This window comes from Caloenas nicobarica, chromosome 25 (genome assembly GCF_036013445.1).
Source record: "Caloenas nicobarica isolate bCalNic1 chromosome 25, bCalNic1.hap1, whole genome shotgun sequence".
Classification (NCBI taxonomy): Eukaryota; Metazoa; Chordata; class Aves; order Columbiformes; family Columbidae; genus Caloenas; species Caloenas nicobarica.
This window is the reverse complement of record NC_088269.1, coordinates 3048429-3074562: the sequence shown is the minus strand read 5'-3', so window position 1 is coordinate 3074562 and position 26134 is coordinate 3048429. Positions and strand designations below refer to the sequence as shown.

General features: G+C 53.3%; 4 protein-coding genes and 1 non-coding gene across 8 annotated transcripts in view; 4 read left to right on the top strand and 1 right to left on the bottom strand.

Annotated features, from left to right (window-relative positions):
* Positions 1 to 6782, top strand: part of SNRPG (small nuclear ribonucleoprotein polypeptide G) — a 184416-nt gene extending 177634 nt beyond the window's left edge. Inside the window, exons 1-4 of one of the 3 annotated variants that reach the window (XM_065651689.1) lie at positions 3646 to 3708; positions 5480 to 5502; positions 6205 to 6329; positions 6600 to 6782. In XM_065651689.1, the coding sequence (XP_065507761.1) occupies positions 5484 to 5502; positions 6205 to 6329; positions 6600 to 6650 (195 nt within the window). In that variant the 5' untranslated portion in view covers positions 3646 to 3708; positions 5480 to 5483 and the 3' untranslated portion in view covers positions 6651 to 6782. Of the gene's footprint in view, positions 1 to 3645; positions 3709 to 5186; positions 5294 to 5479; positions 5503 to 6204; positions 6330 to 6599 lie in introns of those variants that run through there. The other 2 variants (XM_065651688.1, XM_065651690.1) reach the window with 2 other exon arrangements.
* Positions 1503 to 3688, top strand: FAM136A (family with sequence similarity 136 member A). The gene is made up of 3 exons (XM_065651687.1): positions 1503 to 1589; positions 3265 to 3405; positions 3500 to 3688. Exons 1-3 carry the CDS (start codon positions 1503 to 1505, stop codon positions 3686 to 3688), a joined length of 417 nt encoding a protein of 138 aa, XP_065507759.1.
* A 450-nt stretch (positions 6783 to 7232) lies between the features above and the next one.
* PCYOX1 (prenylcysteine oxidase 1) lies at positions 7233 to 12345 on the bottom strand. Its single transcript, XM_065651674.1, is given in 7 exon segments — positions 7233 to 8780; positions 9093 to 9245; positions 9447 to 9658; positions 10119 to 10293; positions 11819 to 12025; positions 12110 to 12272; positions 12274 to 12345. Coding segments are annotated over 7 exon segments (1641 nt in total). The 3' UTR covers positions 7233 to 8121.
* TRNAG-CCC (transfer RNA glycine (anticodon CCC)) lies at positions 12309 to 12379 on the top strand. The gene has a single exon. It is a non-coding gene; the product is annotated as a tRNA-Gly (tRNA).
* Positions 12380 to 12622: 243 nt separating this feature from the next.
* TIA1 (TIA1 cytotoxic granule associated RNA binding protein) lies at positions 12623 to 25795 on the top strand. Of its 2 annotated transcripts, none has more exons than XM_065651521.1 (12): positions 12623 to 12794; positions 16357 to 16453; positions 16893 to 16991; positions 17536 to 17590; positions 18961 to 19048; positions 21635 to 21710; positions 21966 to 22074; positions 22464 to 22559; positions 22652 to 22736; positions 23071 to 23194; positions 24100 to 24239; positions 24458 to 25794. In XM_065651521.1, the coding sequence occupies exons 1-12, from the start codon at positions 12769 to 12771 to the stop codon at positions 24579 to 24581; spliced, it is 1119 nt and encodes a 372-aa protein (XP_065507593.1). In that variant the 5' UTR covers positions 12623 to 12768; the 3' UTR covers positions 24582 to 25794. The 2 variants fall into 2 exon arrangements, with proteins under 2 accessions (XP_065507593.1, XP_065507594.1); XM_065651522.1 differs by lacking the exon at positions 12623 to 12794 and adding an exon at positions 13582 to 13649 and having other exon boundaries at positions 24458 to 25795.
* Positions 25796 to 26134: the final 339 nt, after the last annotated feature.

Here is a 26134-nt window from a genome sequence, read left to right as displayed (position 1 = left end):
GCCGGCGGAGCCCCCGCCTCGGACCGCGCCGACTTTGGGGACAGAAACGAGCTTTTTATTAATAATAAAATGAACCTTAATCCTAGGAAACCTCCTCAAACCGGTGCTCTAACCTCCCGGCGCAGCGTTAATCTTTTCCGTAGCCTTTATCATAACCAACCCAAAGCTTTTGTTTGTTTCTTTGGGGTTTTTTTTTTGGTTTTTTGTTTGTTTGGTTTGGGTTTTTTGGGTTTTTTTGTTTGGTTGGTTGGTTGGTTTTTGTTTCTTTGTTTTTTAAAGTCGCAGTTACTTTCATGTCTTCTGTATATGTTGCACTGAAAGTTAATATTTAATGTTTTAATTTATTTTGTGTGGTTAAATTAATTTTGATTTCTATAATATGTTATTGTGATCGGCTCTTCCCCCCCCACCCCCCGCCCCGATACCTGGATTATAGTTATTTAAGTGATATAAAGGACACTTTTTTCAGAAAACTCGTGTCTTGGGGCTTTTTTTTGGGGGGGGGGATATTTGCAAATGTCGTGCACGTCCTTTCCTCTGCCCCCCCCGGCACAGCTGCTACCCAGGTGCCGCAACGGATACGGTTTGGGGGGGACAGGCGGTGACGATTCCGCCCCCCCAGCAGCGAGGACACGGTGTCATCCCACCCTGTGACCCCCACAAATGGGTCAGGGCCCCCCCAGCCTTGTGTGTGGGGCTGTGAAATGGGGTCGAAGTGGGTGCTGGGGGGGGGGGGGTCGGTCCAGATTTGGTGCTGCTGCAAAAAACAGCTGGATTGAGCCCTCCCCCAAATTGTCAGGTGTCCCCCCCCCCCGCCTGACCTCAGTGTGGGGGGCTGTGAAATGGGTCAAAGTGGGTGCTGGGGTGGGGGGGGGGGTCTGGATTTGGTGCTGCTGCAAAGGGGGGTTGGATTGAGCCCCCCCAATGGGATCAGGGCCCCCCCCGCCCCGGCCAAGCCTCAGTGTGGGGGGCTGTGAAATGGGTTGAAGTGGGTGCAGCGGGGGGGGTCCAGATTTATGCTACAAAGAGGGGCTGGATTGATTCCCGCCCCCCCTTAATGGTGTCAGGCCCCCCCTCACCCTCCGCGTTCCGGGCTGCGAAATGAGTTAAAGTGGGTGCTGGGGGGGGGGTGTCCAGATTTGGTGCTGCTGCAAAGAGCGGCCGGCTCGACCCCCCCACCCCGTGGGGACCCACGCGTGTTCCGGGCACGGGGCAATTTTAGCAGCAGCGCTGCCCCCCCCGCTCGGTTAATTATAAGATGTGTGGAGCTTTGCTGCGGCTATAAACCCAGCAGGATTTTTTTTTCTTTTTTTTTTTGGGGGGGGGTCAAGCCCAAGCCCCCCCGTGCGGAGCGTTCAGCGATCGCTGCGCACACCCCCCGGCGCCCCAATCGCCGTCGCGCTGCCCGCGGTTCCCCCCCCGCCCCCACCCCGCCCCCGGGGGCGGTTCCGCAGCCCCGGGCCCGCCCCCCCCGGGCCCCCCCCGCCCCGGCCCGGGCCGGGATGGCGGAGGCGGCGCAGGGCCGGGTGCAGGCGGCGCTGGAGAGCGCGGTGCAGGGGCTGGAGCGGGAGCGCATCCGCGCCATGCAGGTACCGGGGAACGGGGGGGGGGACGCACCGGGGGGGCGGGACCTGCGGGGGAACCGCTGCTGACCCCCGCCCCCGCCCCGGGCATGTGAGCGGCGGGACGCGGGGGGGGTGCCCAGCGTGTTCTGTGCCCCACCCCCGGTGTGTTCTGTGCCCCCTCCCCCGGGTGTGTTCTGCGCCCCCCCCCCCCGGTGTGTTCTGTGCCCCCCCCCCGGGTGTCTTCTGCGCCCCCCGCCCCGGTGTGTTCTGTGCCCCCCCCCGGTGTGTTCTGTGCGCCCCCCCCCCCCGGGTGTGTTCTGTGCCCCCCCCCGGGTGTCTTCTGCGCCCCCCCCCCCGGTGTGTTCTGTGCCCCCCCGCGGTGTGTTCTGTGCCCCCCCCCCCCCCGGGTGTGTTCTGTGCCCCCCCTCGGGTGTGTTCTGCGCCCCCCCACTCAGGTGTGTTCTGTGCCCCCCCCGGGAGTGATCTGTGGCCTCACAGCTCCCTGTGCCCCCCCCCGCATGCCCTGAGCAAGCCCTGTGCCCCCCCCGCACCCCCTATGCCCCCCCAGCCCCCTGCGCTCTGCACGGCCCTTGACCCCCCCTCCCCATTCCATTGCGTGCCCCGTGCAAGCTCTGTGCCCCCCCCGCATGTCCTGTCCCCCCCCCGCCTTGTGCCTGCCACCCCCGACACGTCCTGTGCCCCCACACATCCCTGTGCTCCCCACACATCCCTGTGCCCCCCCAGTTTATGCCCTGTGCCCCCCCATGCCCTGCGCCCCCTGCCACCCCCACACCTGCCCTGTGCCCCCCACTTCGTGCCCTGTGTCCCCTGCATATCCCTGTGCCCCCCAACAAATGCATGTCCCATGCCCTATGCCCCCCCCCATTTCATGCCCTGTGCCCCCCATGCCCTGCGCCCCCCCAGTTCATACCCCGTGCCCCCCATGCCCTGTGCCCCCCCAGTTCATGCCCTGTGCCCCCCATGCCCTGCGCCCCCCCAGTTCATACCCCATGCCCCCCATGCCCTGTGCCCCGCCAGTTCATACCCCATACCCCCATGCCCTGTGCCCCTCCATGCCTTGTACCCCCCAGTGCCCCTATACATTCCCTGTTCCCCAAGTTCATGCCCTGTGCCCCCCATGCCCTGTGCCCCCCCAGTTCATACACCGTGCCCCCCATGCCCTGTGCCCCTCCATGCCTTGTACCCCCCAGTGCCCCTATACATTCCCTGTTCCCCAAGTTCATACCCTGTGCCCCACATGCCCTGTGCCCCCCCAGTTCATACCCCGTGCCCCCCATGCCCTGCGCCCCCCCAGTTCATACCCCATACCCCCATGCCCTGCGCCCCCCCAGTTCATACCCCGTGCCCCCCATGCCCTGCGCCCCCCCAGTTCATACCCCATACCCCCATGCCCTGCGCCCCCCCAGTTCATACCCCGTGCCCCCCATGCCCTGCGCCCCCCCAGTTCATACCCCATACCCCCATGCCCTGCGCCCCCCCAGTTCATACCCCATACCCCCATGCCCTGCGCCCCCCCAGTTCATACCCCGTGCCCCCCATGCCCTGTGCCCGCGGTGCCCTCACACGTGCAGGCTCGAGGTGCAGCCGGCTCCTCGCATGCTGCTCCCACAAAGCCGGTTGCGGGGGGGGGATCCCCGCAGTCTGCGCCCCTCTGACCCCCCTCGGCGTGCCCCCCCAGGGCGCCATGTTCCGGTGCAGCGCGCGGTGCTGCGAGGACGACGCGGCCACCATGCAGCAGGTGCAGCGCTGCATCGAGCGCTGCCACGCGCCCCTGGCGCAAGCCCAGGCCATCGTCACCGCCGAGCTGGAGCGCTTCCAGGTGACACGGGGGGGACACCCACACGGTGCGGGGCGGGGGGGGCGTTACACGGGGACATGCTGACCCCCTCCACAATGTGTCCCCCCCCGCCCAGGACCGGCTGAGCCGCTGCACGCTGCACTGCAACGACAAGGCGCGGGACACACTGGAGGCGGGGGGCAGCGAAACGCGGGTGCGGGGGCAGCTGGACGCCTGCCTGGCCGCCTGCGGGGACGATCACCTGCGCCTGGTCCCCGCCATGGCCAAGAAGATGAAGGACAGCCTGGCCGCCATCCCGCAGTAGCCCCCGCGCGCTCATTAAAGGCGAGGTGCCACGGCTGCTGGGGTGCTGCGGGGTCGGGGGTGCAGGGTGCAATATATGGGTGATGCTTTTTTGGGGGGGAGGTGATCCCTGTGTGGGTGCAGGGTGATGCACGTGAGTGCACAAGGTGGGAGGAATCTCCTGCACGAGTGCAATATATCGGGGGGGTGCTTGTGCTTATGCAGGGATGGGGTGAGACGTATACTTGCTGCGCATTTTGGGGTGCCTGTGCGTGTGTGCACAAGGTGGGGTGATGCCCATGTGCATGCATGGTGTGGGGGTGACCTGTGCAGGTGTGCAATGCACAGGGTCACCCCTGCGTGTAGACACAGCACGCAGTGACCCTGCAGGTGTGCAATGCCCAGGGTCACCCCCACGTGCATCCACAGCACACAGTGACCCTGCATGTGTGCAATGCCCGGGGTCACCCCCACGTGCATACACAGCACGCAGTGACCCTGCATGTGTGCAATGCCCGGGGTCACCCCCACGTGCATACACAGCACGCAGTGACCCTGCAGGTGTGCAATGCCCGAGGTCACCCCCACGTGCATACACAGCACGCAGTGACCCTGCATGTGTGCAATGCCCGGGGTCACCCCCATGTGCATCCACAGCACGCAGTGACCCTGCATGTGTGCAATGCCCGGGGTCACCCCCAGGTGCATACACAGCACACAGTGACCTTGCATGTGTGCAATGCCCGGGGTCACCCCCAGGTGCATACACAGCACACAGTGACCCTGCAGGTGTGCAATGCACAGGGTCACCCCCACGTGCATACACAGCATGGGGTGACCCCTGCATGTGCAGGGCATGGGGGTGACCTCTGCATGCGTGCAACGGAGAGGGTGGTCCCTATGTGCGTGCACAGCATCGGAGTGACCTCCGCGCGTGTGCAAGGTGCGGGTGACCCCCGTGCATGTGCAAAGTCCGGGGTGTCCGCTGCCCGTGTGCAGGGTGCGGGTGACCCCCGTGCATGTGCAAAGTCCGGGGTGTCCGCTGCCCGTGTGCAAGGTGCGGGTGACCCCCGTGCATGTGCAAAGTCCGGGGTGTCCGCTGCCCGTGTGCAGGGTGCGGGTGACCCCCGTGCATGTGCAAAGTCCGGGGTGTCCGCTGCCCGTGTGCAAGGTGCGGGTGACCCCCGTGCATGTGCAAAGTCCGGGGTGTCCGCTGCCCGTGTGCAGGGTGCGGGTGACCCCCGTGCATGTGCAAAGTCCGGGGTGTCCGCTGCCCGTGTGCAAGGTGCGGGTGACCCCCGTGCATGTGCAGGGAGGGCGGCCCCTGCAAGGCCCGGGAAAAGCGTGGCGGCTATGCCGCCGTATCACCCCGTGTGGCCGCGCATAGCCGCGCCGAGCAGCTCTTTGCGCATCCCGCCAACGCGCCGCTGCTCGGGGGAGTGCGGTAGCGGCCGGTGATTGGCGGGCTGGGGGGCGCGAGGCGCGTCGGGAAGGAGGGCGGGAGCCAGGCGCCATCGCTATTGGCTGGCGGGGGTGGGTGCGCGGGCGGCGCGCTGACGTCAGAGCGGTGGAGCGAGAGGGAGCGCGGAGCCGCCATGAGCAAAGCGCACCCGCCCGAGCTGAAAAAGTGCGAACGCGGTCGGGGCCGGGAGCGGGAGCGGGGCGGTGAGGGGCTCGGGAGGGGAACGCACCGGCGGGGCCCGCCGCCATCCGGTGTCCCGGCGTGCACCGCGCTGTCATGGCGGCGGGGAGGGGATGGGGCCTCCCTTTCCCGCCCCCGGTGCTGAGCGGCCGCCGCCGCCTCTCGTTGCAGGTTCATGGACAAGAAGCTGTCATGTGAGTCCCGGAGCCGCTCCCGGCCACGAGTTGTGTGTCTGCGCCGGGTAAAAGGGCTGCGAGGCCGCGGGGGAGCCCCGAGCCCCGTCCCGCTCGGCCCAACCAGACTCCCGGGGGTGGGCACTGATGAGTTTCAGGCCTCAAAATCCATTAATTGGATCAATGCTAGTTTAAAATGTGCAAGATAAAAGTAGAACAGGCGTTTCTTAGCGCTTAGCGCTTTCTGAACTGCCTGAAAGGAGCTTGGAGCCAGGGGGGGTCGGGCTCTGCTCCCCAGGAACAAGCGCCAGGACCAGAGGAAACGGCCTCAAGTTGCGCCAGGGGAGGTTGAAATTTGGGACAATTTCTTCCCCAAAGGGCTGCGGGGCATTGGAACAGGCTGCCCAGGGCAGAGCTGGAGTCACCATCCCTGGAGGGGTTGGACAGACGGAGATGAGGTTCTCAGGACATGGGGTAGTGGTTTGGGTTAACGGTTGGACTCGATGAGCTTGAGGGGCTTTTCCAACCAAAATTAGTATTACAACATCATGTGTGATGTGCAAAACACTTCTAAAGAACAAAAGAGTCATAGAATCACAGAAAGTTAGGGATTGGAAGGGACCTCAAAAGATCATCTCGTCCAGTCCCTCTGCCAAAAGGACCTCAAGTTCAGCCGTTTGGGGTTTTTTTTCCCTTTCTTTAAACACACTTAATTTCTGGTAGTGAAATTAAATGGCGGCCGACACGTCCAGGGGATCTTGCGGGGCTTCGATCCCTTCATGAACCTCGTCATCGATGAGTGCGTGGAGATGGCGCCGGGGGGACAGCAGAACAACATCGGCATGGTGGTGAGTGCTGCTGCCGAAAAGCAGGGGAGTACCAGTCACACGCCAGCGTCAGTGTGTGTAAAATGGGATTAATTTTAATAAGGGGTTATATTTAGTATGATAGAGAACGATGGGTGGGGTTTTAGAGTTAAAAATCAGTCCGTGCCGATCCTTGGGAGGGAATTCGGATGATTTTTAGGCACAACCTCAGCCTTTTAGGAAAATAAATTAGAGGAAGGGGGGACGTTCAGCGCCACATCTCACCGACCGCTCTCAATTTTTCCGTTTTAGGTAATACGGGGAAACAGCATCATTATGTTGGAAGCTTTGGAACGAGTATAATGCCGGAGGAACCCGCGTCGTTACCGGCTGTGATGAGACCCAACCCGCCCTTTTTCTTTACTTATTGAATCTGCCCAAAGCATCCCTGAGTGTAAACCCTTTTTTTTGGTTTTTTTTGTTAAATAAATTTTGTAATGATTGACATAACTTGTCAGTTTTTCTTGTTTTTTGGGGTAACGGGGTGGCTGAAACGCACTGGTCGGGGCAGTTTTTCTGCTTTAAAACTCAGGGAGGGCTTTTGGGAGGCTGAATTTGTTGGATTTGATGTTAAATCGGTGCTTCCTTGCATGTCCTTCTCCTTAATATCTTGTAAAAAACGAGCTACAAAGCTGCAGCATGTTTGTTGAGTGCATTGTCGGTTCTTAATTAGGAGGAAAACAGGAAAAGTCCCCTCTAAGAGTGACGCAGAGTGTTTGTGCCAAGCTGGGCTGTCTAAACGTAGGATTTTTTTCTTTTAAATAATGATTTTTATTCTTATTTCTGCATCATGGAGTTGCGATGTAGGAACTAAAGCCTGTGGAGGCTGTACTGGACCAAAGAAGCTTTTGGGTATTTCTCCTAAATGGGAACCAGGTGGAAATTGGCCTTTTTGGTTTGTGTGAGTCCTTTCTGATGGTCTTTGCCATTGCATTTTTGATATAAATTGGTGCAAAGTGCTTTCTCAAGCACCATTAAAAATGCTTTTCTTGCAGCTGTGTCCCCTGTGGCACAGTGAGGAGGCAGCTGGACCACAAGATCAGCGCGTTAATTTTATTAATCGACTCTTAAATTTTATATTCCAAACACAGTTTGAGGTATTGTAGCGATGTGAGATGCGGCCAAGGGACACAATATTTTCAAGAAAAGGTTTTTTAACCTATCGTGCCCTGTCATCTAAGTTATTAATACCTTAAACCTCGACAAAGCAAAGGATAATCTGTGGTTTTCCTTAATTACCCCCCATTTTTGCAATTTCTGCACCCCCGGCAGCCCAGTCCCCCCACCCATAGCTCCAGTTCTTGTTCTGGAAGATAATTTAGGAATCCAGCCCAAATTTCCACCATGCTAGTGCCACCCCAAGCAAGAAATATTGGATATATAATTCCAAAAATAGTTGAGGCAGAGATTTACAGTCGAGAAGTTGTTTGGTTTTGGTTTTTTTTTTCCCCTGGCTGAAACGTTCAGAGAGGAAAAAACACATGCAGGGTTAATCACAGTGACACAGATCCTGAGTTTGGCAGCCCCGTGAAGAGCACTTTTGGGGTCAAAATGGTGTTTTAAACAAGTTTTTTAGGCTTTTTTAGACAACTTCAGTCTTGCGTAGGGACGTACCGAGGAGCTTTTGCTTGAGGAAGGACCAGCTCACTCGATAAAGCTTTTCCACCGCTGTCCGCGCGTCTCCTCCTTGCTCGTTAGTGTTCATTATGGCTAAAAATCTCCGGGACGCGACCCGCAGCTCCGCAGGTCGTAGCGCGGACATCCCTTTTGAGGCTCAAAGCTCCGTTTTCAGCTTTTCGTGCAGATCCTCCTGGTCGATGCGGTCGGTGTTGCCGTACCAGCGGTGGAAGGCGAGCAGGGCGGCGTTTTTGGCGGCGATGGCGCTCATCTCCATGGCGCTGGCCGCCCGCTCGATGCCGTTCAAGTAGTAAACAGCCTCGTGAAGAATAACAGGGGGGCACTTTTCCGGGGGGCTGTACTGGGGGTACGCCAACCATTTCTTGGCTTTGACGGAGTCGTAGGAGGAGAAAAGCAAGTTGAGCTGCTCTTTGGTGAGCTCCTCTTTGGAAAACACCTTCCAAACGGCCGATTCCAAGGGCGCTTTTCCTTCACCGCTTACGTCTCCCACCGGCGACACCACCCCGACACTGTTAAAGAACAATTTGGGGTTTTCCATGGTGAAAATGGCACCGAAATCGAAGGCGGATGAGTCCCGGTAACCGAAGAAAGAGGCGTTTAAGCGGCCGTGTACTAAGGTGGCGACGGTCTGGTGGTAAGGATTCAGGAAGTCGGGGACGGGAGGGTCGAAGTTTTTGAAGGTGATGTTGGCCGATTTGCGGCCCAGCGGAGCCGCGATGACGACGATGTCGTACGTGTCCCCCGTTAGCCCTGACGTGGTGTTGTACATCACGTGGTAGAGCTTCACCGGGTCCCCTGGGGGGAAAAAATGGGAGAAAAAGCTCATTTTTCCTCCTGGAGAGAATCCCATTTGTCCCTCCGGCTTTTTGAATGCCATCCCGTTTAGGTTAATAAAGTCTTGGTGCGAGGTGAAGTCGCTTTTTAAGCTAGTAGCAGCTTAGCTGAGCTGAGCTGAGCTTAGCCACAAGCTGGGGCTTTGAGCAGAGCCCGATTTCAATTTTAAAACGCCAAAAAAGGCACAATTTTGTTGTTTCCAGTCTGCCCAGAGCGATGACGGAGGCCAGCGCTGTTCTCCTCCCCACCAAAGGCAAAGCAAACCCAACTCACCGCTGGGTCTGGGTCTGATTTTGGGCTCTATGGACAGAACCGTCCCAGGGATAACTTCGGCTTTGGACGCATAGATAAGGCCGCTGCAGACAAGTTTGTTCCCCCCTTTGACCGACCAAAGGCCCGATTCCACGCCGGCCAGAGATACGGCGCCTACGAGGAAACCACGAGCATTAGAGCGGCTTGTTGGGCGTCGTTCTGTGAGTATTTGAAACAGAAAGTGGAAAATCAGGGGGAAAAAACCATCCTTTTGTAACCCACTAACGGCTGCACGGCAGCAGCCCGGGGAGCAGGAATCCCACCACCCGTGACGAGCATGAGGTGCCCAGAGAGATAAACCTACAAAACACTCGCCTACAAAAGCGTTGACGGTGACGCCTTGCCCGTAATTGACTCTCATGGCCGGACAAACCACCTCGTTGATGAATTTGTGGGAGAAGCCGGCTTTCTGCAAGGCCTCGTCGATGGTTTGGTTCAGCAGGCGGGCGAAGTCGTTCCCTCCAAGGGCGTGGAGCAGGCGCTCGTTGCTGCTGAAGGCGTAGTCGTGCGTCTGGTAGCGATAGATCCTGTAACCGGAGACAAAAAATAGGCGTTCGGTCACCGTTAATGTTGTATTTTGCCCTCGGAAGCGGTGGAGGATCTCAAAGCCCGTCCGGAGAGCAGCAGGGCTTGTACTTCCAGCCAAGCCTTAGCCTAAGTGGGACATGCCTAAGTAGACCTGGACCTTCTTTTATTTATATACTGATCTTTGCTAATTAAAGTGTTTTCCGCGCAGTTATGAATTTAATTCTCTGTAGCACGCGGGTGCACTTAACACGCGTTTCCACCGCAGCCTTTTTGAAGACGGCAGCGCTCATCTCGATCCTTCTCCTTAGAAAAACGATCAGAAATTGAGAAAGAGCAACCAGCGACTCCTTTCTCAGTGGCGGCAGGATGATTCCGTGGATTTTTACAACTCATCGGCAGGTTTTGCAGCTTTCCCCGCAGCCGCTTTCCCACTTTTTGTCTTCCAGGGACCCACCGCACCTCATGAACTTGTCCAGGACGTCCTCCACCCACATGGACATGCGCAGGGGGTTGAGCCCGTAGTGCCAGAGAAGCTTCAGAAGGTTGACGATGTACCAGCCGCTCTCCTCAAACACGAACTCTTCCCCGTTATAAATACCCGCCAGGCTGTCGTGCGGCGTGGCGGCCTCGAGGCCTCGAGGAAAAGGGCGGAAAAAAAGGCAATTTAATGAAAAGTTGACGTTGTGTCGAGCTAAACTGTATTATGCCTTGATTTTAACTTCACAAGTCAACGTGGCTTTGCATTGATGAGGGCGAGCAATTAAATATTGGATGTCCAAGATGTGGGAAGGGGAATTAGCTCTCGACCAGGAGCCAGGTAGTTACTTGCGGTGACTTTTGGACCTTTATGATGGGATTAATGCATCACCCATGGCAAGAGGGGGGGGACCCTTTTCCCAGGGGGCTGGGGGATCGAGGATGAAATTGAGGAAGGATTGGGGGGGATGTTGGGGAAGAAGGGGGGGTCACCCAAGGCTTATTCTTTGTGGGGATGTCCCTGCAGCACAGAGGGAGAGCTGGACCCAAAGGGTCTCTTGGCAGGGGGTTGATTTTGGGGTTGGGGGTGCTGAGGGGGGAGATATTAGGGAATGATATGGGGGGGAGATATGGGGGAAGGATTTGGGGGGGGGGAAGATAACGGGGAACGATATCTGGGGTATATTGGGTAGGGGTATGGGGGGGTGACATATTAGAGAGGGATCCGGGGAGGTGACATATTAGGGAGGAATATGGGGGGAGCCACTGGGGGAGGAGGGAGCTCGTTTATGGGGGTGTCCCCGCAGCAGAGGGAGAGATGGACCCGGAGCATCCCTGGGCGGGGTGGAGGTGATTTTGGGGTGAGGAGATGCTGATTTTGGGGTGAGGGGATGGTGATTTTGGCGTGGGGAGATGGTGTTTCTGGGGTGATGAAAGGATGATTTTGGGGTGAGAAGATGGTGATTTTGGGGTGAGGAAATGGTGATTTTGGGGTGGGGGGGATGGTGATTTTGGGGTGAGAAGATGGTGATTTTGAGGTGGGGGGATGCTGATTTTGGGGTGGGAGGGATGGTGATTTTGGGGTGGGGGGATGTTGATGATTTTGGGGTGAGGAAATGCTGATTTTGGGGTGGGGGGGATGGTGATTCTGGGGTGATGAGATGGTGATTTTGGGGGGGGGATGGTGATTTTGGGGTGCGGGATGCTGATTTTGGGGGGGGATGGTGATTTTGGGGTGGGGGGGGTGGTGATTCTGGGGTGACGAGATGGTGATTTTGGGGTGGAGGGGATGGTGATTTTGGGGTGGGGGATGCTGATTTTGGGGCGGGGGGATGGCGATTTTGGGGTGACGAGATGGTGATTTTGGGGTGGGGGGGATGGTGATTTTGGGGTGAGGGGCTGCAGATTTTGGGGTGGGGGATGGTGATTTTGGGGTGGCGAGATGGTGATTTTGGGGTGGCGAGATGGTGATTTTGGGGTGAGGGGCTGCAGATTTTGGGGTGGGGGGATGGTGATTTTGGGGTGGGAGGGTGGTGATTTTGGGGTGAAGGGCTGCAGATTTTGGGGCGGGGGGGGGATGGCGATTTTGGGGTGGCGAGATGGTGATTTGGGGGGGGGGGATGGTGATTTTGGGGTGAGGGGCTGCAGATTTGGGGATGCCGGGAGGGGGTACCCCCACTCACCCAGCTCCTTGGCGAAGTGTTTCATGTGCAGGTTGAGGGGGTGGATGACGGCCCCCCCCGCCTCGTACCCGGCCCCCTCCAGCTGCAGCGTCGCCAGCCGCCCCCCCACCGCCGCCTTCTCCAGCAGCTCCAGCCGGACGCTCCTCCCGAACTTCTGCCGCAAGAAATAAGCGGCGGCCGCTCCCCCGATCCCGCCGCCGATCACGGCTGGAAGAACCGGGCGGTCAAGTCAGTCAGGACCGGCCCCTCACACACACGCACCCCCCCACACACACCCCCACCCCGCCGTACCGATCTTGCCCGGGGCATCGCGCTGCGGCCCGCGGGCCAGGACGGGCGGGCAGAGCGCGGCGAGGAGCAGGAGGAGGCGGCGGAGGGCCGGCATGGCGCTGGCTGGGCGGGCGGACCCGGCCCGTCAGCTGGTTCCGCCACGGCGGGGCCGGGCGGGGGGTCACGGTCATAGCGCCGGGCGGGAGGCGCGTTTTCGACAGCGCCGCTGGTGTAGTGGTATCATGCAAGATTCCCATTCTTGCGACCCGGGTTCGATTCCCGGGCGGCGCAGAGGTTTTTTTTTTTTCTCCCACTTAAACTGTTTGTTGTTTGGTTTTTTTTTTTTTTCATTTGCTCGCTCCTTTTATTAATTTTCCCCGCCAGGCCCGTCCCCCGGTCCCACCGTCACCCCCTTAACCCGTTGTCAGCGGCGCGGCGCATGCGCGGGAGCGGCGGCGGGAGGCCGGCCGGGCGCCTCCTCGGGGCGCGCATGCGCATTACCGCCCCCCTCCCGGCCGGCCGGGCCCTTTCGCCCGCCGGCCGCCATCTTGCGAGGAACCATTGGGGTTATTGTCCGCCGCTCGGGCTCGGCGGGGCCGGCGCCGCTCGGGCTGCCCGGGCGCTGACGGGGCGGCGGGGGCCGGCTCGGCGTGAAGAGCCCGGGGCGGGGCGGTGGCGCCATGGAGGATGAAATGCCCAAGACCCTGTGAGTGGGGAGGGGGCGACAACCCGCCTATTGTTCCCGGCTCGGCGGGGAGGGGCGGCCCGGGCTCCCCTCACGCACGGTCCCCGGGCGGCGCGGTCGGGCCTCGGCCACGGGGCCAGCGGGGGCTCGGCCCCTTCAAGCCGCTTTCAGGACCACGGAGGGCGGCCCTGAGCCGGCCCCGGTTCCCCTCACGGCGGGATCCAGCCCGTGTCCCGCCATTCCCGCCCTCTGCCCCCCCAGTGATGTTCACCGCCCTTTCTCCCCTCAGCCCTCGCCCCCTCCAGCTCACACCACGAGGGAAGGGGCCCGGGGAGCTGCGCTGCCCCCCAGGCTCGCACCATGTGGGTTTTGGCGAACATCTGGCAGGATTTTGCCGTCTCTGGGTGGTTTTAGCACCCGGGGGGGGGTGTGGGGGGGCTGCCCCCATTGACACACGGAGCAGCCGGATGGAAAGAAACCGTGAAATTGGTGCTTGTCCAAGTGTTCCAAGCACGGTGTGTCCCCAAGAACTAGCGGTACCGCCTCGCCTTGCTAAAGCCTAAATGGGCTTTCCTTAATTAACTTTTCCGGGGGTGTTCGGCAGCCGACACCCGCCGCTGTCAAAGAGGGATTCGGACTTTGTGTTTCAAAGGCGCAGGGGAGGTCCCGCTCACGTCTTTATCTGTGCGTTTCTCCCCTTTTCTCTGCCAGGCGTTACCTGGAGTGGTTTCCACGTTTAGATCAGGGAAATCCCAGACTCCGGTGTTCCTGAGCCACCTCTGCAACACCTGAGCCGCCTCTGCGTAAACTTTAATCTCTGTTTCGGTGCCAGAGTTGAGGCGAGGAAAGACAGGAGGGAGAGGGGATCCCTCCGAGGTGAGGAGAACGTTTTGCCCTCGGTCAATGGCCGCACCCACCCCAAGGGTTGATAAAAAACGTCTTGGCCGAGTGCAGCGAAACAAGAATCTTACGTGACTGACACCAGCTCCTCCAGTCTGGGCTTTCCGGAGCGGTAAACACTCCGTCTGCCTCTCTGGGTATACGATCGCGTTGTCTTGCTAATTTGTGCATTTTTGGAGCTATTCTCGGCCGCCGCAAACGTGGCTCAGACCTGCTGGCCTGTTTGTGTGTTTATATAGAGAAATGTTTTTCCCTCCTCATCGCAATGAAGTGGTTGTGTGGAGTTTAGCAGTCTGGGCCGTACATGGCTCGAGGGAATGGATTATCTGTTCTCGAGCACGTGCGGGTTATTGCACAAACACGGCCGGGTTTCGGAGCCGCGGAACCGAATTTTGAGCAACGTACCCAGAATGGAATTTCTCTGAATGGCTCTGAGTGACTTTGTCAAGTGATACAGAGGATTAACACGAGCTGAATTTCACAGATTGGGTTTAGAACGAGCAGCTTGAAGGAAGGAAAAAGCAGCTAGAAGCGATTTCTTTCCAGCTGGGGTCTGAAGTGCGAGTTAAATATTGTGTTGCGGGTGGATTTCTGTAGGTTGTGCTGCAGAAACCCCATCTGGACATGGCTTTCAGGGCTCCCTCTTCACTTTCCTTGTCTTGCAGCATTGCGAGGAGCCACCAAAGCGGTCTGCAACCCGTCTGTCTTCTTCTTTATTTCCCTTAGCACGTCGAAGTACTTTTTCTGGAACAGATTCTCGACATTTTTGGAAGTAACTTGTTGGTGTTGCCATTTCCACGTAAGCCGTTTCTTTGAAGGGGGGTGTCAGAGCCTTGGCGTTTCGTTAGGAGCCGCGTTACTTATGTAAATGATTTCCTGCATAGGCAGCTCATTTTCACGTGGCCGGTGTCCTCCCTTGAAAGCCACTCTTCAGCGGCAGGGCTTATAAATCTGAAGAGCAGTTACAAGGCAGACGGTGTTTTTGAATGTACAAAGGCCTCTTGTTTGTATTTTCCATCTAAGTACAGAGATGCTTGTGGAATATTATGTACTTTTCATGTACTTCATATATCTGAAAAGGCATAGAAGTGCTAACACTCACTAGTTTGGTATTACTTTTCAAGCAACACCGAGCAATGTGCGGTGGATAAATGGAATTGTTGGCATAGTTTGCCCGGTGTAATATCATCTGCAAAGAGACATTGACGGGCTCATTAAGGAGAATCCATGTCTGTCAGAGAAAATAAAGCGGGGCTGGTTGCTCGGGGTTTAGAGCTCTCTGCTTTTCCCGTTTTTCTTTATAGTATCACAGGACTCTGTTGTAGTTTGGAGGTTGGAAAAACCTCCCCAGACTCACTGTCTTCTGCAGACATATGAGGTGATGCCGACATAAATCACCAGAAAAACGCAGAATTTCAGTGATGTTAAGCTGGTTTTCTGAGTGACCGATGTCCTTTACGATTCCCCCTCCTTTTTTAGTGTTTTGCAGAATGTTCTCGTTCTGTACATGCCCATGAAGGGCCACCTCTCTCTAGGTCTGTGTACCCATATATCCTTCTGCGTTCGATCCTTTGAGGATGCGTTTTGAAAGCTCTGACCGTGCAGAGATTCACGGAGCTGTCGGAGATCGTTTACCTGAATCCTGTTTTTTTTCCAGCAAAATCCAGTCTGAAGGTAGGGAATGCTGCCCACCCAATTATCGGGGTGACAATCCAGCGGGAGTGCAAAGTTCAGGGTGTAGATACCGTGTCTAGGAAACTTTCAGTCACAAATCAACTGTTAATAAACTTAGACCTAGAAGGGGACGTGAGAATCTCATCGCTTTAGTGCCCTGGCTTATTCATTATCCAAAGAGCGATAACGTTTTAAAAACAAAGAGAGGGAAAAAAAGAAGTCTCACTACGTAGGACTTTCGGTTGAACTCGAGCAGGGTTGAATGGCCTGGTGTTATCAAGCACAAAGGTAATTGCCCTAACGAAGTGCTCTGAACTCCCCCCTGTTGAAGGAAATCTAATCCAAAGTACGGGAATTGTCGGCTGCGTTGAGCGAGAGGGTGCCTGTGATGATCAGATTTTGGTGAAGTACGTGTTGATTTGAAAAAGGAGAACGATTCTGAGCCCTACCTGAAATAGTCGCTCAAACTATTAATAATAATCCAGAGCTCGCCAGGTCATTTTTGACAGGAAAACAGAGACTCTGTTGTTCTCCCATTCTCTCCTGTGTTCAACCCGATGTTGGCATGTATCCATCTCCTCAGGAAGGCTGTTCGCAGCCTTGCGTCAACAAGAGGAGTGCAACAAGTCCCAGGTTTTGCAGCCTCATTGTTTTCTTACATCTTCACACCTCTGGCACCAAGACGGGGAGGATCGCTGGTTTATTGACGTGGTTTCAGCGGCGTGATTTGGCCAGGGCCCTCGTTGCGGAGCCCGTGGTTCGCCACATAACGTTCCTTTGCGGGAAGGTGCAGCCGCACCTTCGGAGCTGAGGTTTCTCGATGTGCTTTTTTTAAAAATCTCATGACTCAAGCTCAACAACAAAACAACCACCTGTGGATCAAGGGTGATTTTCACCCCTGAGAATGGTGAAGCGTATCGGGGGAACAACTTTGCGCCGTGTTTTCTCGGCTATAGACGATCAGTCTGGAGCCTCAGGGTGGTTTCTAATGTTTTATTTGATCCTATAGATACGTGGGGAACCTGTCAAGAGACGTGACCGAAGCGCTAATCCTCCAGCTGTTCAGCCAGATCGGACCCTGTAAAAACTGCAAAATGATCATGGATGTAAGAGCCTTCCCTTAATGATTTCTGTGTTTCTCGTAGCTAATGGCTTTGAGATGTACTTGCATGTTGTAGAAGTCCACTGGAAATTCGGCATCAGCACGTTAAATGGATGTAGTAAGGCTGGAGATCACAGTCATGTACTTCAGGCATCATTTCTGCCTTGCATCTGACGTTAAATTTAAGGATGGCTGGAGACAGTGAAAGGGAGGGAAGAGGCAGATTTATGTGGGTGTCATAGATGAGATTTGAAAAGTTCTCCTTTGCTGTAATTTTTCCTTTTTAAAACGGAACCGCAACCTCCTGGAGCGTTATCAGAGTTTAAAAGCTTGGTTGTTTTGAGACATTTAGATGTAATAAAGAAAGAGCTGAGTGTAATAGTGAGGGTACAGTTTGAAGAGGTTCGTATCAGTAATCCTTTTTGTTCCCCATTTTTTTTCAGACAGCTGGAAATGATCCGTACTGCTTTGTGGAGTTCTACGAGCACCGGCACGCGGCCGCAGCGCTGGCTGCCATGAACGGCCGGAAGATAATGGGTAAGGTAAGCTGTCGTGTCTACAGGGTGAGTTGGAGTCGGAAATCAGGCCGTGTCAGATGGCACAGGTCAAATATCCGGGGGCGAAATGTCACCCGAGACGAAACGGATGTGCCGCAAGCGTTAGACGCTTCGTTCGGTCGGAGGTTGTAGCAGGACGTGACTAACGAGAAGCGCCATTGATGCTGTTTTAGGAAGAACGCAGAGGGCGGCCGGGATATAGAAGCAGGGAGGGCTCCAAGACAGCAGGCGTAAGAAATATTTTAACTCCTCCAACCTTATCAGGACAAGGTCCCTCTATTTCCCCAGCCCTGCAAATAAAAACCCACCCAACCAAACTCCCAGACCGGGTGTGTTTAATGTCTTTGCTCTCAACCAGCGCAGCACAGTTTGGAAAAATGAGCCCTCTCCCGAGAAACATGTCTTAAACTTGAGCTTTCACCCCGATCGTCCATGTCCGATCCCCCTGTAGTGTCAGAATTAAGCGCTGGAGGTATGTGGGCTTAATCGGGATTTGCTTGATCTAACGTGAGCGACTAAACGTTTGCAGGAGGTCAAAGTGAACTGGGCAACGACTCCCAGCAGCCAGAAGAAAGACACCAGCAGTAAGTGTCACTCGCGTGTTGAGCGGGTCTTTGATTTGTACAAGTAGTTTTGAAACAGAAACAGTAAGCATCGTATATGCCGTCATGTTTTGATCGTAATCCTAAGATATTATTTAATGTGTTTGCTTTAATAATCTTAAGAAGAGATGTCATCTTTGTCATCAGGTAGTACCGTTGTTAACACAAGATGTTCACAAGGTCCTCATATCTTTTTAAACATCCAATGAAATCTCTCAAGGGTATTCACTAACCCCCTGAAGCCATGTGTAGGGTTTTTGTTACCAGTTCATTTGTTGTTGGAAAGACTTCCCTTTGATTTCCCCATAGCGTCAGAAAGTGCTCTAGCGTCCACCGGTCCGTTCCGGTGCTGATCTCTGGCTGGCGATTGTAGGAAAAATCCCAAATTCCCTTGTCCCTGCTATCGAGGCAGAACAGGTGGCTCCTGGGGAGCATTGTGACTTTCCAGAATTGGGGTTCATCGTTCCCCGCTCCTGGCGAGCCTACAGTTTGCTGCTTTTCCTGGCAAACTTTGAATTTCTGTAGACCGGAGGGGCTCAACTAGATCGGCATCCAAGCAGACTTGAGAATTTAGTACCTGCTGTGGTACAAGGAAGTCTGTATATTGCTAAGAGGGTACGTAACGTCTTGCTCGTAGTGGAAAAATCCTTAGATACGGGTCTTTTGTTTGTCCTGGGTGCTGTTTTTCTGGCTCGGATAGAAATCGAAGGCATCGCCATTTCCATTCTGTTGCCCTCAGTCGCAGTTCACTCACACGTGGATTCACACACGTTGAATTCACCTGGATTCCCGTGAGGTATTGACCGGGCAACCAAAACTGTTGGCTTTTGAGAATGCTTTAACAGCAAACTCTGGCAATGCAAGGCTTTTTTTTTATTATTTGTTCTTCCTGACCTACAGTGTTAAACCAAGCATTCTGACTATGTTCAAAATAGGTCCTGCGCTAGAACGAGTGTTTTCCTGACGCTTCCTGATGTTTCAGTCAATCAGATGTGTAATAGCTCTGGATCTCCTGCCGTGTCAGAGCTTAATACAGAGAGAAAGGTTTTTGTGTAGTCCTGACACATTAAGTAAATAGTTTAAGACTTTGTAAGGTCCATGCTGACCAGTCTTAAAAGTGGTTTTGAAAATACGAAGCATAAATGCCATATTAGTATCCTTTAAATCACCGACCTTGTAGCACTGTGAAGCACAGGATCTGTTAGGAGCAGCAGTAGATTCTCTTTCTAGTAAACTCAGGTCTTCATGTAGTTTTTCATAAGAGCTGGAAATCCGTGCTGAACGAGATTGCTCGGTGTGTTCAGGGCTCGGCTTCAAGCATTGAGATCCTTTTCTCTCTTTTTCCCAACAAGACCATTTCCACGTCTTCGTCGGAGACCTCAGTCCAGAAATTACAACCGAAGATATCAAAGCAGCTTTTGCACCATTCGGAAGAATATCGTAAGTAATTTACTAGGACAAAGAAATGAACTTATCTCTCCTAAATGGAGACAGCCTGATGTTTCAGTAAGCAAAACAGGAGAGTTGTCACAGGACAGGAAGGTACATGCATCTGTTAGTCCAGCAACCGGAGTCAGAACGGTAGGGCATTAAGCACAGGGATACGTCACCAGATTCCTTTATAGCAGTTTGTTCTGCTTTCCTGGAAAAGTTACATCCAACTCACTTTGGTTTTATGCTCCTTGCCTCGTTTGGCAAAGCAACGCTTGAAAAAATCGACTCCTAAACCCGAGGGTTTGCATCTTGCTGGCACTGTCAGCAATCTGATCGCCATCACGCTGCACAGTTTGCCACCGAGTCCATTTCCACGTTCACATCCTGCGAGGCTTTGGACTTTCTGGTTGCCGTGGTGTGCTGGCCACCAGTACCCATAGGGGGTTTTTTTGCAGTTAAATTCCCTTTTCCCACAAAAATGAACCTTTTTTAGCACGAGACTCGTTGGTGCATAGCCCGAGTGGCCTGGAATCTGTTGGCGCTGGGTCAGCGTAAGCCCTTGACCCTGAATCCATGAGGTGTCTTGGGCCGAGGAGTCGCACCAATGCCAGCGGTGCAGAGCGATGGTGCAGCGAGAGAGCCCGTGACAAACCGGGGACGGTGCCCGCAGGTGCCGGTTTGGCGTATTCCGGGTGTAGCAGAGTCAGGAGTGGTTCGTTCAATCCATCCTCCAAACGTGAAACCATTAATTTTCCTTGTAGCGTTGTCTGTACTGGACATTGAAGTTTCTTGATGGTGATGTAAGAGAACAGAGAGGGCTTTGGAGTGTTGTGTAGTGCAGCATTTAATTGAAGTAAGTTTGGTTTTTGATTTGTTTGTTCCCCCTCAGAGTTCAGTGTACAATGCGTTTAATGACAGCTTGATATCCTCTTATGATAAGATTTATAAAAAAATAGACGCGATCTGAATGGGACTCGCTTCAGGCAACCGTAACACTCGACTGCATCTTTGTATTCCGTATTTCTGGGGCCATGCCCCTTGTCCCGTTTTTCCTAGAAGCGTTTTTCTTGGTCGCGGAGCCGCTGCTGCACAGCGGTGACAGGAAAGGGGGAGTGACGCTCTCACTTTTGAGGCGCTCGGCTGCAGAGCCGGCAGACGGAAAAGCAGCTGCTTGTCCCATCTGTCCAAAACCAAATCTGAGTTCTTTTGCTCCTGTGAAAGTTGGCAGATTTAGAATTGTCCCCACAATGATTCTTTTGAACTCCTGTCCCAAATCCGAGAGATTAAATAAAGCCGAAGGGACCTCGATTTTCTACGGGTTTTAATTAAACCTGAAAAAACATTGCAACTGTCTCTTGGGTGGTCAAATGAAGTTATTTTACCTGTTCCTCATCAGTGACTTGTGGCTGCAAGTGCGGTGGTGGTGGAACATGTCCTGAAGTATTTTTATTTTTACCATTGTCTTCATTGGTGCTAAACAGAATTTTTTTTAATGACACCAAGCTTGAACTTCCACATGAGTAGTGCATAAGAAATTTGGGGTAATTCTTTGTATCTGGATTTTGTAATCACCGTAAAAGCTCACGTTCGCTGTGGTTTCCTTTAATGCTCACTGTACGCATGTCTTCACTGGTTCTCAAGTCTATTTTCCAAGTGTTCAGTTGAGGGTAAGTAGAGATGAGTTTTTTCCATCTTCCTTCTACAGGCTCTGCAGAGCAAACCCAGCAAAGCTTTACCAAAGTGGCTCTTCTCAGGCAATTTTTAATGGATGACCCAAATTCAGACCTAAACCAAGAAATGGGAAAGAAAAAGGGGGTTCCACAGATAGGAATGAGATACTATTTCTGCCAAATGCCAGAATTCGGCTTAAAATAGGCTTGTAAAAGCACGAATTTCACAAACCTCCTCTTCACCTTGACTTTTCCCACCAGTCGGAGAGCTAAATGTTGCGCACGTGTTTCCGCTGTTTTTTCTGAACCTTTTATTCAGCACTAAGGTACATCGCACAACTTTCTGACTGGTTTTAGGTTGTCGTTTCTTTTATTTTCACACCTGTACGCATGGGGCAAAGGAGGGGAGGAGAGGGCGGCCCGTACGCAAAAGCATGTCGATGGTCGCCTAAATTATCCGCAAATTGCCCGAGAAATGCCATCCAACGGTGTTCTACGGTTTAGGTCTTGTAGCCAGGTTCACTTTTTAAGTCATTCTCAAGTAATAGGGCTCTGGTTATTTTGCAGAGCGTCTCAGAAGAACGGACAGATCGCCGTGGCGAAGTGCAGGCTACAGTTCTCAGTGGACAAGTCATTTTCTTAATTACTTTTATAAAATCTTTCTTTTTTTTTGGTATATTGTAGTTTCCGGTCAGTCCTGTATGATTGCTGTCGTACAAATGCAGCTTAAATGATGTGTGATACGTAGTTTTAAGACGTGAATGTTTCGGTGTTTTCCTCGATGATTTCGGAATGCGTCAATCTCTCAAAATTTGCAGCTGCCCACAGTCCCGAAAGGGGATAACGAATTGACCCAAGAGAGTTAAAGAATTCGGTTAACCGGCGACATTTGCCTGAACCGTCTCTCATTTCTTCTTTGTAGAGACGCACGTGTGGTGAAGGACATGGCGACAGGAAAATCCAAAGGCTACGGCTTCGTCTCCTTCTTCAACAAATGGGTAAGCGCTGGCTCGGGCTCGAGCGGCCCTGAAAAGCCAACGATGATTTTCAGCGGCTGCCGCGTTGTCGTTCCCGATCTTTATCCGGCTTCATTTTCCCTGCCGAGGGAGAAGGTTCTCTGTGTTTTGAGACGCTTTACTGTCGCTTTAGCGTTTCTAAAGTGGCAAGTGACATTCAAAGAAGCGACATACAGGCCCAAGAGGGTCCTAGATAGCAAAATTGGGGTTTTTCTTCCCTCCATCTCTTGCGGACAGGACGCGGAGAATGCGATCCAGCAGATGGGCGGCCAGTGGCTTGGGGGAAGGCAAATCCGAACAAACTGGGCGACGAGAAAACCTCCGGCTCCAAAGAGCACATATGAAGGTTGGTCCTGAATTACTGGTGTATTTGCTGCACCAGGGGAGGTTGAGGTTGGATCTGGGGAACAATTTCTTCCCCAAAGGGCTGTGGGGCATTGGAACAGGCTGCCCAGGGCAGTGGTGGAGTCACCATCCCTGGAGGGGTTGGACAGACGGAGATGAGGTTCTCAGGGACATGGGGCAGTGCCAGGGGTGGGGGAATGGTTGGACTCGATGATCTCGAGGGGCTTTTCCAACCAAAATGATTCAGTGATTCCACGACTGTGTCACAGAAAGTGTCTCTATAGAAAAGATTTTGAATCGAGTAGATCAGACCTACCAATAGCTCGACGTCTTGCGGCAATCGGGATTAGAATTTCTCTGTAACGAAATCTTGGTACAAATCTCTTCCAGCAAACACCAAACAACTGTCGTATGACGAGGTGGTCAACCAGTCCAGCCCCAGCAACTGCACTGTGTACTGCGGAGGCGTCACCTCCGGCCTGACAGGTAGCGTCACCTCCAGCTCCCGGCGCCTGGAATATCCCGGAATAAAACCGCAATCACCTCATTTTCCTGGTTTTCTTCTCGTTTTGCTGCAGAGCAGCTCATGCGCCAGACATTTTCTCCTTTCGGGCAGATCATGGAAATCCGAGTGTTCCCCGACAAAGGCTACTCCTTCGTACGGTAGGCTCCCCGCAGGTCGCGCAGTGAATAATTTAATCGGAATTAACTGTTTCTCGCTATTTTGGTGTGAGCGGAGCGTGGCTGGAACCGGAGAGTAAGAAGAATTGATTGAAACTTGACTTGTGCTCTCCTCCCCGCTGAATTTTCCATTTTTTTTTACGGAGAGTTACGACACCGAGACAGGAAAATCATCCACCGCCCGCTGCGGGGGCAACAGGAGGAAGTTTGTGTGGTGGAACTGGGGTTTTAACCAGTGGGGACTCTTTATTTGGGGGAATTCTGGCAGTTTCGCACCACGCGAGTTATTTATAAGTTCACGTTTATCTTTCGTCAGGTTTAATTCTCACGAGAGTGCCGCGCACGCCATCGTGTCCGTCAACGGGACGACGATCGAAGGACACGTCGTCAAGTGCTATTGGGGCAAGGAGACGCCGGACATGGTCAGTCCGGTGCAGCAGGTCAGAACTTCTCTTTTTTGGTCATTAGCCTTTGCTAAAAACCCGTGAAATATCTGTAAAATCGGCGTGCGGGCAATGAGAGACTTGGCATCGCACGTGTGGCTTACATTAGGGCTTATTTATAGGAGGGGTTTTCTCTGGAGTACAAAAATAGTAGATATCTTGGAATGAAAAAAAGATGTCTCTGCGTAAGAATGTGATGGTAAAAATCTGTTGTTTCTTAAAAAGGAGATGTTAAAAATGTCTTGTTACATAGCAACATGATGTAAAAAATCTCGCGTTAGGTAAAAATGTGACGTTAAAAAAACTTGACGTAAAAAAATCTCCTGTTACATGAAAACGTGACATAGATAATCTTTTTAGACGTAATAATGTCACGTAAGAAATTTGCCGTTACGTGAAAACGAGACACAAAAAAATCTCTCCGTACATAACAATGCAGTGTAATAAAGGTTTTGTTGCGTGAAAACATGATGTAGAAGTTCTCTTGTTAGGTAAAAATGCGATGGTAAAAATTCTCGACATAAAAAATATCGTGTTATGAAAATGTGACGTAAATAATTTCTTCTGACATAGAAACGTGATGTTAAAAGTAATCCCTTATGTGGAAACAGGGCATAAAAAAATCTCTTCTAACGTAACAGTGTGATATGAAATAGTTATTGTTAAGTGAAACCGTGATGTGAAAAATCTCTCGTGAGGAAAAAATGTGATGTATAAAACTTGGTTTTACGGAAAAACGTGAGAGAAGAAATTTCCTGTTAGGTTAAAACGAGATGGAAAAAGTCTCGTGTTAAGTATAAATGGGACCTAAAAAATCTCTTCCCACGTGAAAATGTGACGGAAAAAATGTCTCGTTGACCGCGGAGGTGCTGTTAATTAACCACTCGCTTATCGCCCTGCAGAACCAGCTGGGCTACCCGCCGGCGTACGGGCAGTGGGGCCAGTGGTACGGCAGCGCCCAGCTGGGCCAGTTCGTCCCCAACGGCTGGCAGGTCCCCGCCTACGGGCTGTACGGCCAGCCCTGGAACCAGCAGGGCTTCAGGTGAGTTTGGGGGCAATTCAGGGCATTTTGGGGACATCATATTTTAAGTCTGTAACGCTAACGTCGCAAAATCCCCCGCGATGTTTCGCCACGTCGCCACGCGGAGATTTGCGGCGGCGAAGCCCCATCCAACCGCCCCACTTCACCTCACCCACCCTTAACCTCTCCCTCATTAGCAAAGGAGCCTAACGAGCTTTTAATTTTTAATTATTCCGCAGTCAGACGCAGTCTTCGGCGGCGTGGATGGGCCCTAACTACGGGGTGCAGCCGCCGCAGGGGCAGAACGGGAGTGTCGTCCCCAACCAAAGCGGGTATCGTGTGGCCGGATTTGAGACGCCCTGAGGAGGAGGAGGAGGAGGAAGAGGAGGAGGAAAAGACTCTGAAAGCGGCCGGAGCGTCGTCCGCCGCGGAGATCGATCCGCTTGAGCGTCAGACACGACGTATTTATTTAAAAGAAAGGATGAAAACACACAAAAGCGCATTTTTAATCATGAAAAGTTGTCATCGGCATTGTTAAAAAACAAAAAAACAAAAAAAAACCAACACGCGAAACGAAACAAAAAAAAAAATCACACTAAACGAGATGCTGGATGTCTGCCAACTTTTGCCTTCTTTTTCCTCTTTTTTTGACGTGTTTCTGAAGATCCGCGTTTCTTGAAACGCAGCAAATGCAGGGAGTGCTGCTGCTGGAAAAAAAAAAATTACACAGGGGCAGCGAATTGCACAAGCGTCAACCTCGTTGGGTTTATTTTGTTCTTTTTTCTTTCCTCGGAAGTAGCGCGTCGTTCTCGTTTGCATTCCGAACGATTTTAAATGTATTATAAAGCGTTGTACAAAAACAAAAAGGAAAAAAAAAAGTAAGAAGCCAAAAGCGTGCGAATCCTGAAGCCGCCGCGTCTTCGGCCTTCGCACCATCCGTTCAAAACGAGCCTCTTGTACAAAACCTCCGTCTCTCCGCCGGGTTTTTTTGCGTTACCGCCGGGTTTTCGCGACGATAAATTATGAGTTTACATCGGGTTTTTTTTATATCTCAGCGTGTTTTTCAGGGTCACCTTCGCTTTAGGATGAGGAAGGGGACGGCGGCCGGGTCCCCTCACAAGGGAGGATTTTTACCCCGGAACGGCGAAAAATCCTCTGTCAACTAAAATGTGAGATTTTCCTACACACCGGCCGGGTTATTTTGCTTTTTTTGTTCTTTTTTTTGTTGTTGTTTTTTTACCGATTTCTACATTTACGTGTACTGATGATGTAACATACCTTAGCAAATTAATATTTTGCACAACCGTGAGCCACCTTTGTACGTTTCCTTATTTAAAGGAGTCCTTTGACACGACTTAATGCCTCAAATCCTCATTTTTTTACTCTTTCTTCTTTTGTTTTTGCATGTGTTGACTAAATATACCCTCTTAGTGTTGGATTATGAAGTCCATTTTCTCATGTTTTTAAGAAATCGTGTAGAATTTCCCCCGATGTCCTTGGAAGCGTGAGCCACCAGACCTCCGCAAATACGGTCACGGGTTTTTCACATCATTCAGAGGCCAAAACCGACTTTATCTGTCCTACCTCTTGACCAGCGTTCCAAATAGAATGCACAATAAGACAAAAAAATAACACCAAAAAAAAGGAAAAAAAGCAAAAGCAAAGGTTGTTGTGCGCTCTCTTTTCTTATGCTGTGTCCCGATGGCCGGTTCTCTCCCTCCCCGAGCAAAGCGGGCGGGAGGGCAGCGGCTCTTTGCGGGACTTTGGTTGGAAAAAGGCTGAAAGTGGTGAATTATTACAGCCGTCGCGCCGCGGGGGCTGCTGGGAGATGTAGTCCGGGGGGGGGCGCTTCCGCTCGGGCGCATGCGCGGTGTGCCGCCCCATGGACTACAACTCCCAGCGTTCCTTGTGACGAC

Bases quoted from the DNA above. Each gene is read 5' to 3' on its own strand.
- TIA1 (XM_065651521.1), top strand. From the start codon at position 12,769: ATGGAGGATGAAATGCCCAAGACCCT. The intron at 16,454-16,892 runs GTAAGAGCCTTC...ATTTTTTTTCAG, and splicing joins ACTGCAAAATGATCATGGAT to ACAGCTGGAAATGATCCGTA. The intron at 16,992-17,535 runs GTAAGCTGTCGT...AAACGTTTGCAG, and splicing joins GCCGGAAGATAATGGGTAAG to GAGGTCAAAGTGAACTGGGC.
- FAM136A (XM_065651687.1), top strand. From the start codon at position 1,503: ATGGCGGAGGCGGCGCAGGGCCGGGTGCAGGCGGCGCTGGAGAGCGCG. The intron at 1,590-3,264 runs GTACCGGGGAAC...GTGCCCCCCCAG, and splicing joins AGCGCATCCGCGCCATGCAG to GGCGCCATGTTCCGGTGCAG. The intron at 3,406-3,499 runs GTGACACGGGGG...CCCCCCGCCCAG, and splicing joins CCGAGCTGGAGCGCTTCCAG to GACCGGCTGAGCCGCTGCAC.